At 40.2% G+C, this 15,523-nt stretch overlaps 1 protein-coding gene across 1 annotated transcript in view; it reads right to left on the reverse strand.

The window, feature by feature from the left end:
* The window catches only part of LOC116694173 (neural-cadherin), a 100,979-nt gene that overhangs the window by 47,927 nt on the left and 37,529 nt on the right, over nucleotides 1-15,523 (reverse strand). Inside the window, exons 7-12 of the mRNA XM_032523709.1 lie at nucleotides 14,720-14,862; nucleotides 12,767-12,939; nucleotides 11,025-11,193; nucleotides 7,452-7,622; nucleotides 6,935-7,107; nucleotides 2,644-2,811 (exon numbers count right to left, since the gene is read on the reverse strand). Coding sequence (XP_032379600.1) covers nucleotides 2,644-2,811; nucleotides 6,935-7,107; nucleotides 7,452-7,622; nucleotides 11,025-11,193; nucleotides 12,767-12,939; nucleotides 14,720-14,862 — 997 coding nt within the window. The remainder of the gene's footprint in view (nucleotides 1-2,643; nucleotides 2,812-6,934; nucleotides 7,108-7,451; nucleotides 7,623-11,024; nucleotides 11,194-12,766; nucleotides 12,940-14,719; nucleotides 14,863-15,523) is intronic.

Consider the following 15,523-nt stretch of genomic DNA (forward strand, 5'->3'; position numbering starts at 1 on the left):
CGTCGGCCATGGTCCCAGCCAATCAACGTCCTGCAATCAACCCGGATGACTTCAAATAACGCTGTGATTCTCCAGTCGGGGCGGCTGAACCCTTAGTTCAGTCTGCCATGCGGTTGGGTTAATGTCCTTAGGTCTGGTTAGAATTAATTGTGTTTGCAACTAGATTGTGGTTTAGAAACCTTTTGCTTTAGTAATCATTGTTAGAAATCTGTTGAGTGACAATCCTTATTGTAAACCTAATACGGGTTACTAGTTAGATTTTGTTTGTGTAGTACATTTGTTGTTTAGTCTTTTTTTGTTGTTGTCATATATTATATTCTGTAAGTTACTGGGTGTTGTGCTCCTTTTGTTCTGTTGTTTATTCACAACACCCAGTACCTCTCTTTGTGTTACTTGTTTATCCATTGTGGTCATTAAATTACCTTCATTTTAGCATACCCTCGTTTCCCTTTTGTTTGGGTTCCTCCACATTCCTCCTAATAACGTTATGGTCATCTTAACATCGACCCAGATCGTAACAGTCCTAAAAAAAATGATGTTCATATCTAGACTGTAGACAACAGGGTTGATGTTTTACAAGCTTTTTATAAAATAAATCCAGACGGAAATTAAACTGTAAAAATGGTCTCAGGGCCCCCAGGGTTAAAGGATCAGTTCAACATTTTTGGGAAAATGCGCTTATTTGATCTCTTGATTTCGAGATAGCTGGAGATACAGTAGTTGGCCTAGCTTAGCATAAAGACTGAATACACGGGAAAAACAGCTAGCCTGGCTGGGTCCAAATGTAACTAAAAAAATCTGCCCATCTATGGAGACTCAAGTTGTTGCCTAGTAATCGCACAGTTCCAACAAGAAATAGTTACCGCTACAGCACAGAAGCAAAGGGAACATAACATGTCAATTAGTAGCTTCACTTAGCTTCAGAGGTGCATGTAGGTGTATGTTTTTAATTTTTAAGACAGCCAGGTTAGCTGTTTCCCATTGCTTCCAGTCTGTATGCTAGCCATGCTAATTGTCTCTTTGCTTTAGCATTGTGTTTAAGTCTTAACTGCTTTGAGCTAAACAAAGTTTTACTCTGGGCTTAAAGGAATTCACATTTTGGAAAATGTGCTTGTTCGCTTTCTTGCTGAGAATTTGATGATGCCACGCTTATGTCTGTGTGGCTAAGTATTGAGCTAAAGCTGGGAGGCGATTATCTTAGCTTAGCATAAAGACTGGAAACAGTTAGTCTGGCAAATCCACCTAGACACAACATACTAATGTGAAGAGCTCTAGAGCTGCTGGTACGTATAATAGCAGGTAACCGACTGCAGGCTGAAGCTCCATTATTAACCTCCAGACATGTGAGTGGTATCAATCGTCTCATCCAAGTCTTGACACAAGAGCAAATAAGAGTAGCTCCTAAAATGTTTGAAGAATCCACTTAACAAGGATTCTCCTTGAGGTAGGTCAGGTAACATTTAGTCTTGCTTTGCCAGACCCTCCTCCAAAGCACGTTGAAGGAGAGTCTGGCTACTCCAAACGGCATTCGACGATGGGAGGAAAACGTGCTCTGGTTTAATGGCATTTCTTTAAACCAATCAGAATCGTCATGGGCGGTGCTAAACTCCGGACAGAGCCGTTGCAAAAACCCAGATTGGACAGATAGTCTAGCTAGCTGTCCCAATTTACCAAGCAGAGATTTGAGGAGCAGTCAAGAATAGTCCTCATAAATCCACCAATTTTAAAATTCCAACACAAAGAAAGCGACGGGAATCGGAAAATACATGCATCCGGCAGAATTTTCCTGCAGAATATAGGAAGGAAGGATATAGACAAGGCAACATTTGTTAACATGTGACAATTATTACATAGAACAAAGTCAGACTACCTTTGTGGTCTGTATTCTGAAAGAAGCATAGGTTAGGTCAAATATGAATCAAAATTATTGCGATGCTTGATTATCTGAGTAGGAAACAGAGTAAACTATTGTTTGAGCCCTGAAATAACCTCTTATGTCAAAGTGCAACCCTTTGTGAGACCTTGGTAAAAGAAAATGGATTTGTGTGTTCTCCAGATTGACAGCTATATATTTCTCACATCAAAGGAGATGTTGTGAATGGATGTAATAACCCTGAAGTCCTAACACTTGCTTTGCACATGCGATACAATGTCAGCTTTCTCCAACAGCATCAAACAAAAACACGTGTATAGATTTTCAGCGCACTGACAAGCCCTCAAAGACTTCTGTCCAGCGGAGTAAGCAAACATTCCGCTGATTCAATTGCAGACTGCAGATGTACTGTATATTAGCCTGTGGCTAACTCTGGCACAATGCATCAAATGATCCCTAAAAAATAAAATAAACTAAAAAAATAATACAGCAACTCAAAATGGCAAGAGACAAAGGAACAAGCTTAACAACCTATTGAAGAACCACATATAAATTATTGACTTACTATTTATTAAACTGTTTACTGCATTTTATTGCTTTTAACTGCCTGCAAGTTAGGCAATCTCTGTATTGTAGTGTAATTGTGTGTGATTTGTATTATACTATCTATACTATCTTATACTATCCCCCTGGGGGACAAATAAAGTAACTTCAACTTGAACTATGTGCTAATATGAACAATATTTTTCAGATTGTATTGTTCCACGTACCACTATGGGTGTGTCCCTGGCGGTGTTTTCAGGGATGACGACGCTGTAGCTGTCCTTCTCCCACTGTGGAGGCTGGTTCTTCACGTTGGTGATGGTGACCGCCAGCTCCACCGAGGTGTTTTGGTGTCCCCCGTCGGTAGCTATGATCTCCCGCGTGATATAGGTTCTCTGTAACAGTTCAGACACTAAAATGATCCTTGTGGCATTTAGAGCTGAAACAATTGACAGTTAGCTGATGAAGAATTAGTCGATTAACAGAAAATTGCTTAGCAACTATTTGATGAACTGTCAAATTATACGCAGCTCCAACTGACTGACCCTGCCAAAACACAAACTCATCTCCTATGACAACACACTTACAGATGTGTAAAATATACAGTATATTGGGAAATAATGTAATAATTATAAACAAAATCAATACAATCTAATAGCTACTACATCCTCTTGCTGTAATCTGAGTAGCATGGCTGTGTCTTCAGCTTGCTCTGTGGCAGTAGGCCGATTGAAACCGGCCCGTGACAGCAGAAAGCCGCAATAACCAGTAAAGATTAGGGCTGCAAAATATGAGGAAAATATATGATAACGTTGTACAATATGATATTATTTGCGATAAACAAACACAAAAATAAAGTGTACTCAGTTCTGCCTTACGGCTGCTTTTCAGAACTCTGCTAAAATACAGAAAATTGCTTGTTGAATAAAACGTTTTTTTAATTTTTATTGAACATTGAATTGAACATACAAAGCATCATTAAAAAAAAGTTAAGCTTTCATTTCAAAGTCTAGTTTTCTACTGATACTCTCCTTTAACTAAGTAATAAAATAGGTGTCTGAAAGTGTCTTTCACAGGATATCATCGCGATGTGTTTATTAGTTATTGATATCGTGATAGTTGCTGATGGGCAGTAATGACTTCAGGTTCTTGCCTGTACCTAAACTCCATTGAGGAAATCACTTAACTAGGTAAGGAACAACAAAAGGCAGCAGTATGAGCCTTACAAAAATGTATTAAGCTATACAATTCAGCACCAAAACTCCTCCACTAGGAAATAAAGGGTAAATCTGACTAAGGAACTGTATTTCGTCAGATTTGACACAGCAGGAGAAACATTTTACTTAAGAGGTCATTGGAGTATTTTATTAAATCTTAATAAGCTAAATTACGCAATGTGAAACATCAACAATACACTTCTATCGGAATGAGAGAAAAAACTCCTCTATTTCTCTAAGGGGCCTTTTCTTTTTGCTCACGCGAGGAAATTCCATTCTAACCACTTACAGTAAAAGATAATGCGAGCCATAGTTATACAATTTTATACTCAAATAATAATTCAATAGTTAAGATGTTACATTTTAACATTTTTCTATCAATGCAAAACATGGCGAAGGGACTCTATTGTGCTGCAGATAAAAAGACATTTCACTTAACTATAGATAGTCCATTTTTTATTTCAGGGACAATGCAATTAGTATGTGTGAACAAGTACAACTTTCTTTTCCAAAGCTTGACAGCAGAGAACAAAGACTGTAATATGTGATTGTTAATGTGGACCCAGCAGCTGCTGCTTTTACAATAAATGAATCACTGACTTTGTGTCCAACCAAGGTTTAAAATTGAATTTGCAGTAATAGTGTCAGATGTGAACCAGAAAATATCCATACAATAGTCTGGACACGGTCACAGCAACCTTTGCCATCTTATCTACTTAATTCCACTTAATTATCTGCAGAGCTTTACTGTACAGAACGCTGAGGCTGGCTCTGGCTGTACTGTCTTAGAACCTAGGAATAACCACTGTTGTTCAATGCTACTTCATATTCCACTGAAGTGAACTGGGAACTGTGCTGCATACTTTGCTGTGAAGTTTGGTGTGAAGATTGAGCCTTAATATTTATTCACTTAACAGAAACGATGATGACAAAATCAAATCAGAACAGTGTCTGAAATCAGCTGAGACATTTAACATTTAATGAAGTGCTTCTACAATCTTAGTTACAGGGGAAAAAAACCTTGGTGGTTGATTCAAATAGCTTCTGAAAGCACTTTTTAAATACAGTAGGCAGCTTTGTTCACCAAGGTTCTTGGCTTAACACTTTCAATTTTACATGAGGTCCGCAGCATAATTTCCAGAGACTACCACCACCGCGCTAAAAAGTGTGTTAAATAATAAACAACCTTATAGTGCATTAGCAAGTATCGAGCCAAAGAACAACTCTTACATCTGAATTAGTGAAAGAGGAAAACAGGAAGAAGAGAGCTGATAGACTGCAGTATAGGCCTGCACAATATTGAAAAAATCTGACATTGTGATATTTATTTTCCCCTGCGATAGCTATTGCGATTTAAAAAAAGAAATTGTATTCATATAAAACCATCAATAGAGGCTAAAGTGTATGACAATGACTGCATGTTGCTTCCTCTAAATTTCAGGTTGTGGTGGACTAGCGGAGCCCATTAGTTTGCTAAATTGATCAGACCTGCATGTCACGCGCACTAGCAACAAACTCTGTGTATCCAAGAACAATTAAATCAGTGGAAATGACGTTAGATCAGACTCAGACTTCTGTAGTAGATTAGTGTTACGTTTCCAGCGTCGCGGCTCCAAACCGTAACGTTAGTTGGGACAGACGGACCCCTTGTTTCTTTAGGCTAACTATATTAGCTTTAGCCTGGCTGGTAGCAGCTTTCTGCTTGTTTCTTTAAGCTAACTATATTAGCTTTAGCCTGGCTGCTAGCAGCTTTCTGCTTGTTTCGTTAAGCTAACTATAATAGCTTTAGCCTGGCTGCTAGCAGCTTTCTGCTTGTTTCTTTAGACTAACTATATTAGCTTTAGCCTGGCTGCTAGCAGCTTTCTGCTTGTTTCTTTAGGCTAACTTTATTAGCTTTAGCCTGGCTGCTAGCAGCTTTCTGCTTGTTTCTTTAGGCTAACTTTATTAGCTTTAGCCTGGCTGCTAGCAGCTTTCTGCTTGTTTCTTTAGACTAACTATATTAGCTTTAACCTGGCTGCTAGCAGCTTTCTGCTTGTTTCTTTAGGCTAACTTTATTAGCTTTAGCCTGACTGGTAGCAGCTTTCTGAGGGGGAAAATGGCCGGGAGACGTTGTGATTATGGTGCATTGATCAGATGATTTAGTTTGTATTTGCAGCAAACATAAAACACTGACTACTGTAGCTCCACTGACTACCCATCAAAACTATGCGCATCCCTGTGTCAGCTACTGCCTACGGTACTTTTCTACACACGGAGAGCCTCACTTCCCATAATAACCCCCGTCGGACTAGCGTCACATACACACTCTGCCCACATGGCTACCTGTCTTAAAGGGGAAGGGTCGGCCGGTAATGATCATGTAAAAGGTCAACAATGAAAGTTTACTTTTCTATCAAACAGCAAAAAAGGATTAGCGTAACGTCCTGCGCATGTGCACATCGCGATGTCGATGCTAAAACACAATATCGTTCAGTCCTACAACAGAAAACATGAAAGTCTACAAAACACCAATCAAAAATGTAAAACATTTGTCACAATCACTGAAAGGCCAACTTGCTAAACTTTATAGCTAGCTTTCATATTGGAAACAAGTATTTATATAACTACAATTATTCCCCTTTTTAAAAAGAACTGAGGAGGCAATCATGCTTTTTAAGTTTAATCACATGCACAATCTTTCGGCCTCCAGAGTGTTTCGGTTAATAGACTCAAAAACATCTCTCGTCTAAAGGTGCTGCATGCTGTCAGTCCTTCAAAGCCCCAGATGATAAACTGAGATGAAAAAGCCTTGAATCTCTTATATCAAAGCCAGAGTGTTTAAGCTGGACAAAAGAGTCTTGGTTTCTTATAAGTAGCTTCTTAAAAACATGTGTCATACACTTAAAAAAAACCCAGCATATCTTTTTTTGACTGCTACGGGTTACATGTATTGTTTAGTAACAGTCCAATAGACAGAACTGTAGTCATTAAATATAACCACAGGAATCCCAAGCTGTTAAAATCTATTTTTAGTCATTTTTTTAGCCTGAATGCTTCTCCTTCTATCTTCTTTCTCTGTGGTCTTTCCACATGCAGCACCTCTGGGAGTACACATACCCCAGATAGGGAGTATGTGACAGAGGCACTTTGAGGAGGCTCATTCATTAGCTTTGTTGACACAGACCCATGGGCTAATAAAGACTCTGTGTGTGTGTGTGCGTGTGTCTGTGTGTGTGTGTGTGTGCGTGTGTGTGTGTGTGTGTGTGTGCGTGCGTGAGTGAGTGCTGGCTGACAGAGAGTCTGCTAATTACTGCTGACTGACCTGTGATATGGGCTGGTTAACATAGATCCATCCAGTGACAGGGTTAACCCGCAGGTATTCAGGCTGCTCCAGGGACATGGAGTAAGTGATAGCTGCATTAGTTCCAAAGTCGTCATCGTGAGCTGCCACGCGCAGGAAACTGGTGCCGACCAAAGTGTCTTCTCTCAGAAAGTCTGCAGGGGATAGAAATAATGCATGTGCAGTGCACTCCGTTTGCTGGTGTAATGTATGAGGGTGATTGCGGGGTGTTAAAGGTCATGCATGAGAGGTTATGGACACTGCTTATTATGCAAAACCTATGATTTAGGTTATTACTAGGGTAATTTTTTATGTTTATTTCCAAAACCAAACATAGAGACATAGTATTATCTACGGCATCAAGACACTAAATCATATCATATAAAAAAAAGGAGCATAAACCACCCTCTTTATCTCAACATTTTTAAGGTTATGCTTCTGCTTTAACAATACACCATTTTTTTAGTTGTACCAGCATGGATTATTTGTTATCACTTACACTCATAGCGCAAATTCTCAAACTTGGGGCTATTATCATTCTGGTCCAGTATTTGGATGGTGAGCTGACAGATGCCGATGAGCGGCTCCTCTGCCCAATCAGTGGCCGTTACTGTAATTGAATACTCCCTCTGCCGCTCCCTGTCGAACCGCCTTGCTGTCGCAATCACTCCTGTGAATACAGAACAAAACCCCCAAACATACACACATGAACACATGTATATTCATCCACCCATTCAGCAATTCACCCATCAGTGAATGCATCCATCCATCAATTCATCTTACTGCCTATCTATCCATCTAACCATCCACCCATGAATCAGAAAAAAAACAAGTAAACAATTACATATTATTTCGAGCATCCTTTTCAAGTGCAGTGACTTCGTAATTAAATCTTGAGATGAAGGAAATAGAGCAGAAGCCTTAAAGAAAATGACTGACAGAACAACGTGTTGACTCCACGTGTTAGGACTCCACAACAGCTCCAGGTCTTTCCCTTCATTATGTAGAGTCAATTTTTATCACACCAAGCTTGACCGGGTTAACAACAGAACCGCCATAACCCGCATCAATTAAAGCAACTACTTTTCTGAAACTGTGTGCTCTATCTGATGATCTTAAATGACCTGTAACAGGAAACGAGACTAACAGCAAAAAGAACGCTATTTTTTATATAGATTAAATAGTTTTTACGAGAAGCCTCTGACAGGGTCACATTTTTTTTTCCTGCAAAATCACAAAATGATTTACGGCAGCGCTACAGAACACGCATTCTGAAGTTCACAGATGTTGGTGTAGCAGCAGGAAACACCTATGTTAGTGAGTATGGAGGTAAAAGGTAGTGGGGGGTTTCTTTATATAGGCCTGATTGTTCTTTTAGAAGTTATCTGCTATCTGTAGTTATGGCTGATACTGAGACCGGTCTATCACAGAGAGAAGGAAATTAAAGGGACAACTAAAAGCTAAAAGGAAAAATGAAAGACGATGTGTGCCCCACTCAGTCGGGCTGCCAAGAGATGGGGACTACGGGATTGCAAATGCTACATAAACGTCCCCAAATTGACCCTCGTGTCTATTTCATTCATAAAATAACTTGAGATTGTGCAATGTGGTTGTACGTCAGTAGCCAACATTAAATTCCGTCCCCATACCATTTAGCGGGGACATTTTATTACTCAGTGTTTGTGTTGGCTTCCTAATTTCTTTTCACTTCTCCTCTGTACTTGTGTAAAGCGTCCTTGGGTTTCCTGAAATGCGCTATATTAATCTACATTAAGTTATTATTACGTTTGTTGCTACAACAATCTCTTAATGCTTTGCTCGTGACATAGTGACAGTGATATCCGGTTAGCTCACGATACAGCTAAAGTAGGCTAAGGTACCGTATGAAACACTTGAAATGCAATGATGCATCGGTAACATATTCTCTTATTGTAAATGAATAATTTTCTGTCTGAGCAGAACATTAATGGCAACTACATGACCTTCCGGTAACGCTAACTCTGTAATACCATAGACAGTATAAAAAATGGACATAGCGAAGCCATAAACTTCAATGGAGACCATACGATAATTTATAATACGGTAATTTCTCTATTGTGCGACAGAAAGTTGCGTAGTCCTGACACAATCGTTTGCCTATTTTTACAAAAATGGCGCCTTTTATACATTGTCGTGTTTCTTTGGAAATAAAAAAATGGACAAATAAAAACGCTTATTAAACGCTTCAGATGTAAAGTTATTCACTGTCAAAATGAACGGATGTTATGATTTTTGTGTTCTGTTTCCTGTTTTATATTGAAGTCTGTCTTTTCCCCCTAGTCTTGTCTAGTTTTACTTCCTGTCTTTTGTTTTTATTGATTGTTCTGCCCAGCCCTGGTGTGTTTCACCTGTTGTGTCACCTTGTTCCTGGTTAGTCCTTGACACCCTGTGCTGTCTCTGTCTTGTGTGGGATCATTACGTTTCTGTTGCTGGTCGGTGTTGTCGAGGTCTGGCGTGTTCTGTGCTTTCTTGTTTTTTGGATTTGTTTGTCGGACGTTCCCGGTGATTGCCTGCACTACTTTTTGTTGTAGGTTTTGCCTGCTGCTTTCAAGACACTTTTTGTTGGTTCGTACTTTGTTTTTGTTTAATAAATGATCACGCTCAACGTACTTTGCATGCTCTCTGCTTTTGGCTCCAAGCCTCATCTCCTCCCTGACAATGGAAATCAATGGAATGCTAGCGGAAGGTGATGGCTTGTTAGACTCAGAATTTCCCTATAGGAGGTACACTTTCCGGATGCTCCCGTACCCCCTTGGGCATTACAGTAGCTGATGCAGCACCGTAAAAAAAAAGAACTTTACGTCAGCAGGTGTAGTAAAAACACTACCGCCTTTTCCCTTTTCCCTGCTAAAATCAACACAAACTCAAAGTTTCATATACCCACTAACGTAATTCAAAAATGTCAATTATTCTGTCATAGCGTATACAATTTGTCCCCTGCCCTGACTTTTCCTACATTCATATTCTTCTCATTACTATATTGTCAAAATTACAGAAAACCATTTGGAAAACCAAATCTTTGATTTTCCAAATGTTGATTTTCAAAAACAACCCCCTTAGGCGCCAGGAGAAGCACAAATAAACATTGGTACTCTCTTCCACAGCCAAATTGACACATTTGAATAATAGGCTTACAGCACATTGAGACAATAAATGGGACCTAGAAACTTATTTGCATGCCAGTTTTTACTAACAAGCATTTATAATCCCTGATAATCACACCAAGGTATGTAGGTCCACAGTATTCATCCGTTAATATGTACAAAATATCAGAAATGAAAGCAAAACTAATCGTACTTTAAGTTTTACTATAAAAGTTCCAATTTGTGTACTATACACTATAATACAATCAGGAATTTGTAGTTTTGTGTGGATCAGATGGCAAGTTGTGTGTTGGCTGTTCAACTGTAATAGACACTGCACGGGGGATTTGGGGTGGGGGGGAGGGAAATAAGACAAATACAAATGCCGAGGGGGGTGTATTGTTGTTCTTTCGTTCAAAATGGGTTAATGTAAAAATGTGCACCTTCATTTGGGATTATATTTACAATTTAGTTTACTTGTCAAAATAAAAAATCTGTTTCACGCTGCAGGGTAGATGCCGCTTACTTAACTTAAAACAGCATCGGATAGAACCAAAAAGATGGGTTTATTCATGAAAAACTATTTATTCGCGGGAGTTGTTTACAAAACCTCTGACTCAACATGTGTGGACTGTTGATTGAACTTAACGGCGTACAGCGCAAATGCCCAGAATATTGTTGCAACGGGTGGCTGCTTGAACATATTTTTTTCTATAATTAGATAGCAAAATAGCACATTTTACACTGCTAAGAATATATATTTGAGTGTGTGTGTGGCTACATGTGTTTTTTCTATCTATTTCCTCTCCTCTCAAATCATAGTTCAACTTGACTGTTGAATTTAAGATGTCAATTACCATGAAAATGCAGCACTGTCTATGTACAGTAAACTCTTTGCTCTAATACTGTAGGTCTAATTGAGACCTAATCGCAATCCGCGACCGCTCTACCTGTGTCTGGATGAATTCTGAAGGCAGGCATGGCACTGTCTCTGTGCATTAAGCCATATTTGACTTTTCCATTTGCTCCCTCATCTGCATCCACCGCATGCACTTGCAACACAAAAGTCCCCGTTGGCTGGTTCTCCAGCACTGAAGCCTGCTCACGATACTGCTGGCACTAAAATAGAGAGAGGGAGGGGGAGAGAAATAAGAAAAGACACACAAATCCAAAAAACAATTCACATACATATGAGAATAGATAGTGATAATATGGTACGGTAATGAGAGTGCAAGGATCAAAGAAAACAAACTCATTAAGTGCAAGGCCACTACGCACACAGGGAGATACTGTGCATGAAAAACAATACAGAAGTAATAGATACTGTAGCCCGCATCTATGAAAATAAAAACACTTGAGCTGATTTATTTTGAAGAGCCAGCAGTGAACAGCTTTTTCTAAACCAGGAATTCAGTCCATTCCCCCTAATGAACAGATAAAAAGCTACTCTCTGGAGTCTTTCTCTTTTGAAATCACATATAAATGCTAGCTATTCTTTCAAAAGAATGACCATGAAAAAAAAGAAATAGAAAAGGCAAGGAGGAGTGTGAGGGAACCAGAGGGAGGGGGATGGATCAAAGGAAGTGAGAGAGCCAATCAAGAATAATGCACGGGTTCATGGGAAGGGATGGCACAGACAATAAGGCCTGTAGGTACATGTTAAAAAAACCACATAAAATCAAACATAAGGTCATTCTTGCCCAGGACCTGATGGTCTGGGGCGTAACTTCATATTTAGACACAAGTTACCAAGACTTCAAGCCCACCCAAAAGACCTCAGGAGCTCCAGCCCCGCCTTCAGCCGAAGTTAAAGTCATTCCTAATTACGGAGGAAGTTAATTAAACAGGTATAGTATATTGTGATGATATTGCAGTTTTTTTTTCTTAAATTAATTGAAATCCCAATGGAGCGCCTGAAGATAGAGTGAGTGTGCAGGCTAATCAGAACTCATGGGAAAACAGAGTGGAGAGAAGGAGGCCAGTGGAATGAGAACGCCAGGACAAAAAAATAAAAGCTGGAGAGTGGAATGAGACGAGGGAGAAGACGAGTGATAGACAGAGAAATAACTTAAGTGCACCGAGAGGATGATACAGACAGGGAGCTGAGAGAAGAATGTAACACTGTTGTGCAGGCACGTTGAATTGAGGCAAAACAACTCACTGTCGGCTATTAAAAAGGGTTCAGGTCGACAGCCACAGCGACAACAGTAACAAAAGCAGGTTAGCTTTGCTTAGCATAAAGATTGAAAACAGCTAGCCTGGCTCTGTCCAAAAGTAATCCGCCAGTCACATCCTAGGCCAATGGTTGCCTAGCAACAGGTCCCAGCAAACCAGTAGTACAGACACTAACAATGTAAGGATATGTTTAGTTAGTGAAATTTAGAGGTGTTGATGGGCAAACTTTGACACCTTTAGAGAGAACCAAGCTAACGATTTCCTCCTGTTTCCAGTATTTTATGCTAAAATAAGCTAAGCTACGTGGCTGCTTATATGGTTTCATATTTATCATACAGACATACAGGTAGAAAGCCAATACTTGTATTACCAAAAATGTTGAACTATTCCCCAATATTGTTCAGCCCCATGTCCCATTCTCATAATTGTGGCCATTCTGACTCTGGGTCATGCTAACGTTGCACACCTCAGTTTTAAAAAGTACCACCAGAGTTTCCCTTGAAAAAAAGGTCCTCACCTCCTCAAATACAGGTTTGTTGTTGTTTACATCATCAACTCCAACGATGACTCGTGCGGTGGAGAAGAGAGGGTGTGGCCCGCCTGATGCATTGTCATCCGTGGCCGTTACATTCAGGACGTACTCCAGGCCTTGAAGCTTGGGCAGGGGAGTAGAGCGGAGACGAATCAACCCTACAAAGACCACAGGCCTATTAAATCAAACATTAGAAAACATGGTCCCTCCTAACACATTAAGTACAACCATTCCATTAGTCATTAAGCAGGATGTTATTGCCACTGTGGCCTTGTATGGTGAAGGATGTGCTATCAATAAAAACAAAGCAGAAGACTGCATGTTGTTGCTCTAGAAATCGGAGGTGAGATAGCGAGTGTTGGAAATGCACTTAAGAAGTCCACAGAAAGGTAAAAATATGACATTCAGACTTAATCCAGAAACCAATTTCACAGTGGTGATTTTGTCATATTTCTAATCTAATAATTGCATGCTCTCGCCTAAAGATGCCCATCCAGTTCACGCACTTGAGCGAAAACATAAAGTAGTGAGTGACTCGGGTTGGAAGTTAACCAGGCTCAGCAGATGCCTATTAACTGTTACCCCCTCTCTGTCTGCTTTCATGTCAACAGTCAAGATAAAAGGTGGGATAAAAGATGCTGCATCTGAGTCAACATCTTTCTCGTCACCATTTAAAAACTTCTGAGGTTGCAGGACGAACACGCCGCTTGTAATGTGGGGGAAAGTGATTGAAGTGAGAGCGTGGGGAGATTTTTTATTCTCTTGTTGTGTTTCTATTCATCTCTTTCAATGCTCTTGATTAAAGACAAGACAGCATGCTGATACACACAGATGTGAGTGCCTTGCCTTCCTCTCTCTCCCAATTTACTTGTGATCCTGGCTGCCCACAGTGCAAAAAGGGCTCCATCTCCTAATGACAATGCGTGACGCTGACAGCACTGCACCACTACATTAAAATAAGTGAAGTGTAGGATGTACACGGTAATTCTCCCCCTTTAAATGTCAACCTTATTTACAAATGCGACATGAGCTCCAGCAGCTAGTCAATGAGCCAGCACTCTTCATAGATACAGGAAGTGGGAAGCCATATAGTGGTTTTTCTTTTGAGATGGTCCAATACCACTTTTTTTGCTTCCCGATACCAATTCTGATACCTGAATGTACTGATCAGATACCAGTGTCTTGTATATTTTATTATGTTTTAACAACTGTATATTACTATCCCTGTCTGGATGTGATATGATTTCTATCTTTGTTGTCAGTCTGGCACAGGTTAAACACTTTGTGAAACATGAACAAACACAACTATTGATCGCCACAGAACTTTCTTTTATTGTACTTCATGATACCTATACCAGCGTTTTAGGCAGTATCAGAGGCGATATCAACACTGGTATTGGTATCGGAACATCTCTAGTTTTCCTGGACCCAAAGGATATCAGCCTTAGCATTTTCTTGCTCTGAGGATACACAGAAAGGGTGGAGAGGAGCAATATAAACAGATGACAAAAAAGAAAGAGAAGCTGACAGAGCGCAGCCTGAAGATTGGGAGCTATGATAGAGCAGTTGTTGTGAAATTGAATTGAAAGGGTTGGGTGACAAATGTCACAGTGACTGCCACTGGTTTCGGATCAAAGGACAAATGCCACAAAGCTCAGAAACTTCCTTTCGAAAAAAGAAAAAGACAAAAAAAACAAGTGTGGAAATTTCTTAAAAGGTCATCGTTTATATTTATGGCCCCAATGATAGAAAGACGGGCACTTGATATCAACTTTAAATATCTTTTCTTGTTGACTTTGAAAGTAGAGGGCGTTCATCGCACACCACTGTAACAAGAGCATATTGGAGAAAATTGAATGTGTGATTTCACAGAAAGCATGTCAATTAGAATGAGACCTGCATATGTGAAGCCTGGCTGAAAAAATTAATAAGTATCACCTTTCTGGCTGTCAATGACGAAGTTTCCGTCCTCATTTCCTGCTGTTATGGAGTAGATTATACCATCGCCATCTGGGTCTTTGGCCAGAACCGTGGCGACAAGGGTGTTAGGCCCCGCGTCCTCGGAAACAAACGTTCGATATCTAAAGTGCAGGAATACACACATGGAAGTCACAAGTCAATGATAGAAACACACACTGACAGGAGATACAAACCATCTACACAGTCCAAGGCATCAGCAGGTTGATTAGACTTATTGTTGTGGCTTTTGCTTGTCACTATGATTTAACCTGCCCTCTTAGCTGGCCAGACTAGAGACAAATGATAATGTCTACTGGGATGGTGAAGTCATTGGACAAATGGTGCTTCCACATACCCGGCCCACTGTGGGCCATTTGATCCAGTGCCTTTTAAAATGTCAACAGTGATTTGCTTGCTTTGTGGTGCTGGGCAACGAGATGCCCAGTGAGACACAGGAGATGGATATACCGCTGTGGTACAAAGCACCATGGGGTGGAGATGAACTGCGTGACTTGGTGGGGCGCGGAGGGGAGAGAGGAACAGGTGACAACAAAGACGCCTGGCACTGAAATGACAGGTAAAGTGATATGTGGGAGTGAGAGAGAAGAGAAGGGAGCGGGTGGAAATAGGAAGTCTGATAGACTCGGAGAGGAGAAAGGATATAAGAGGGGGCGGTGTTCGCACAGAGTTTGAGTTGACTCGTCAGCAGAACTCATGCCCTGTGAGATTTGGTGCTGTATCCTCTAATGTGTGTGTGTGTGTGTGTGTGTGTGTGTGTGTGTG

The sequence above is a fragment of the Etheostoma spectabile genome, chromosome 8, assembly GCF_008692095.1.
Source record: "Etheostoma spectabile isolate EspeVRDwgs_2016 chromosome 8, UIUC_Espe_1.0, whole genome shotgun sequence".
NCBI lineage: Eukaryota > Metazoa > Chordata > Actinopteri > Perciformes > Percidae > Etheostoma > Etheostoma spectabile.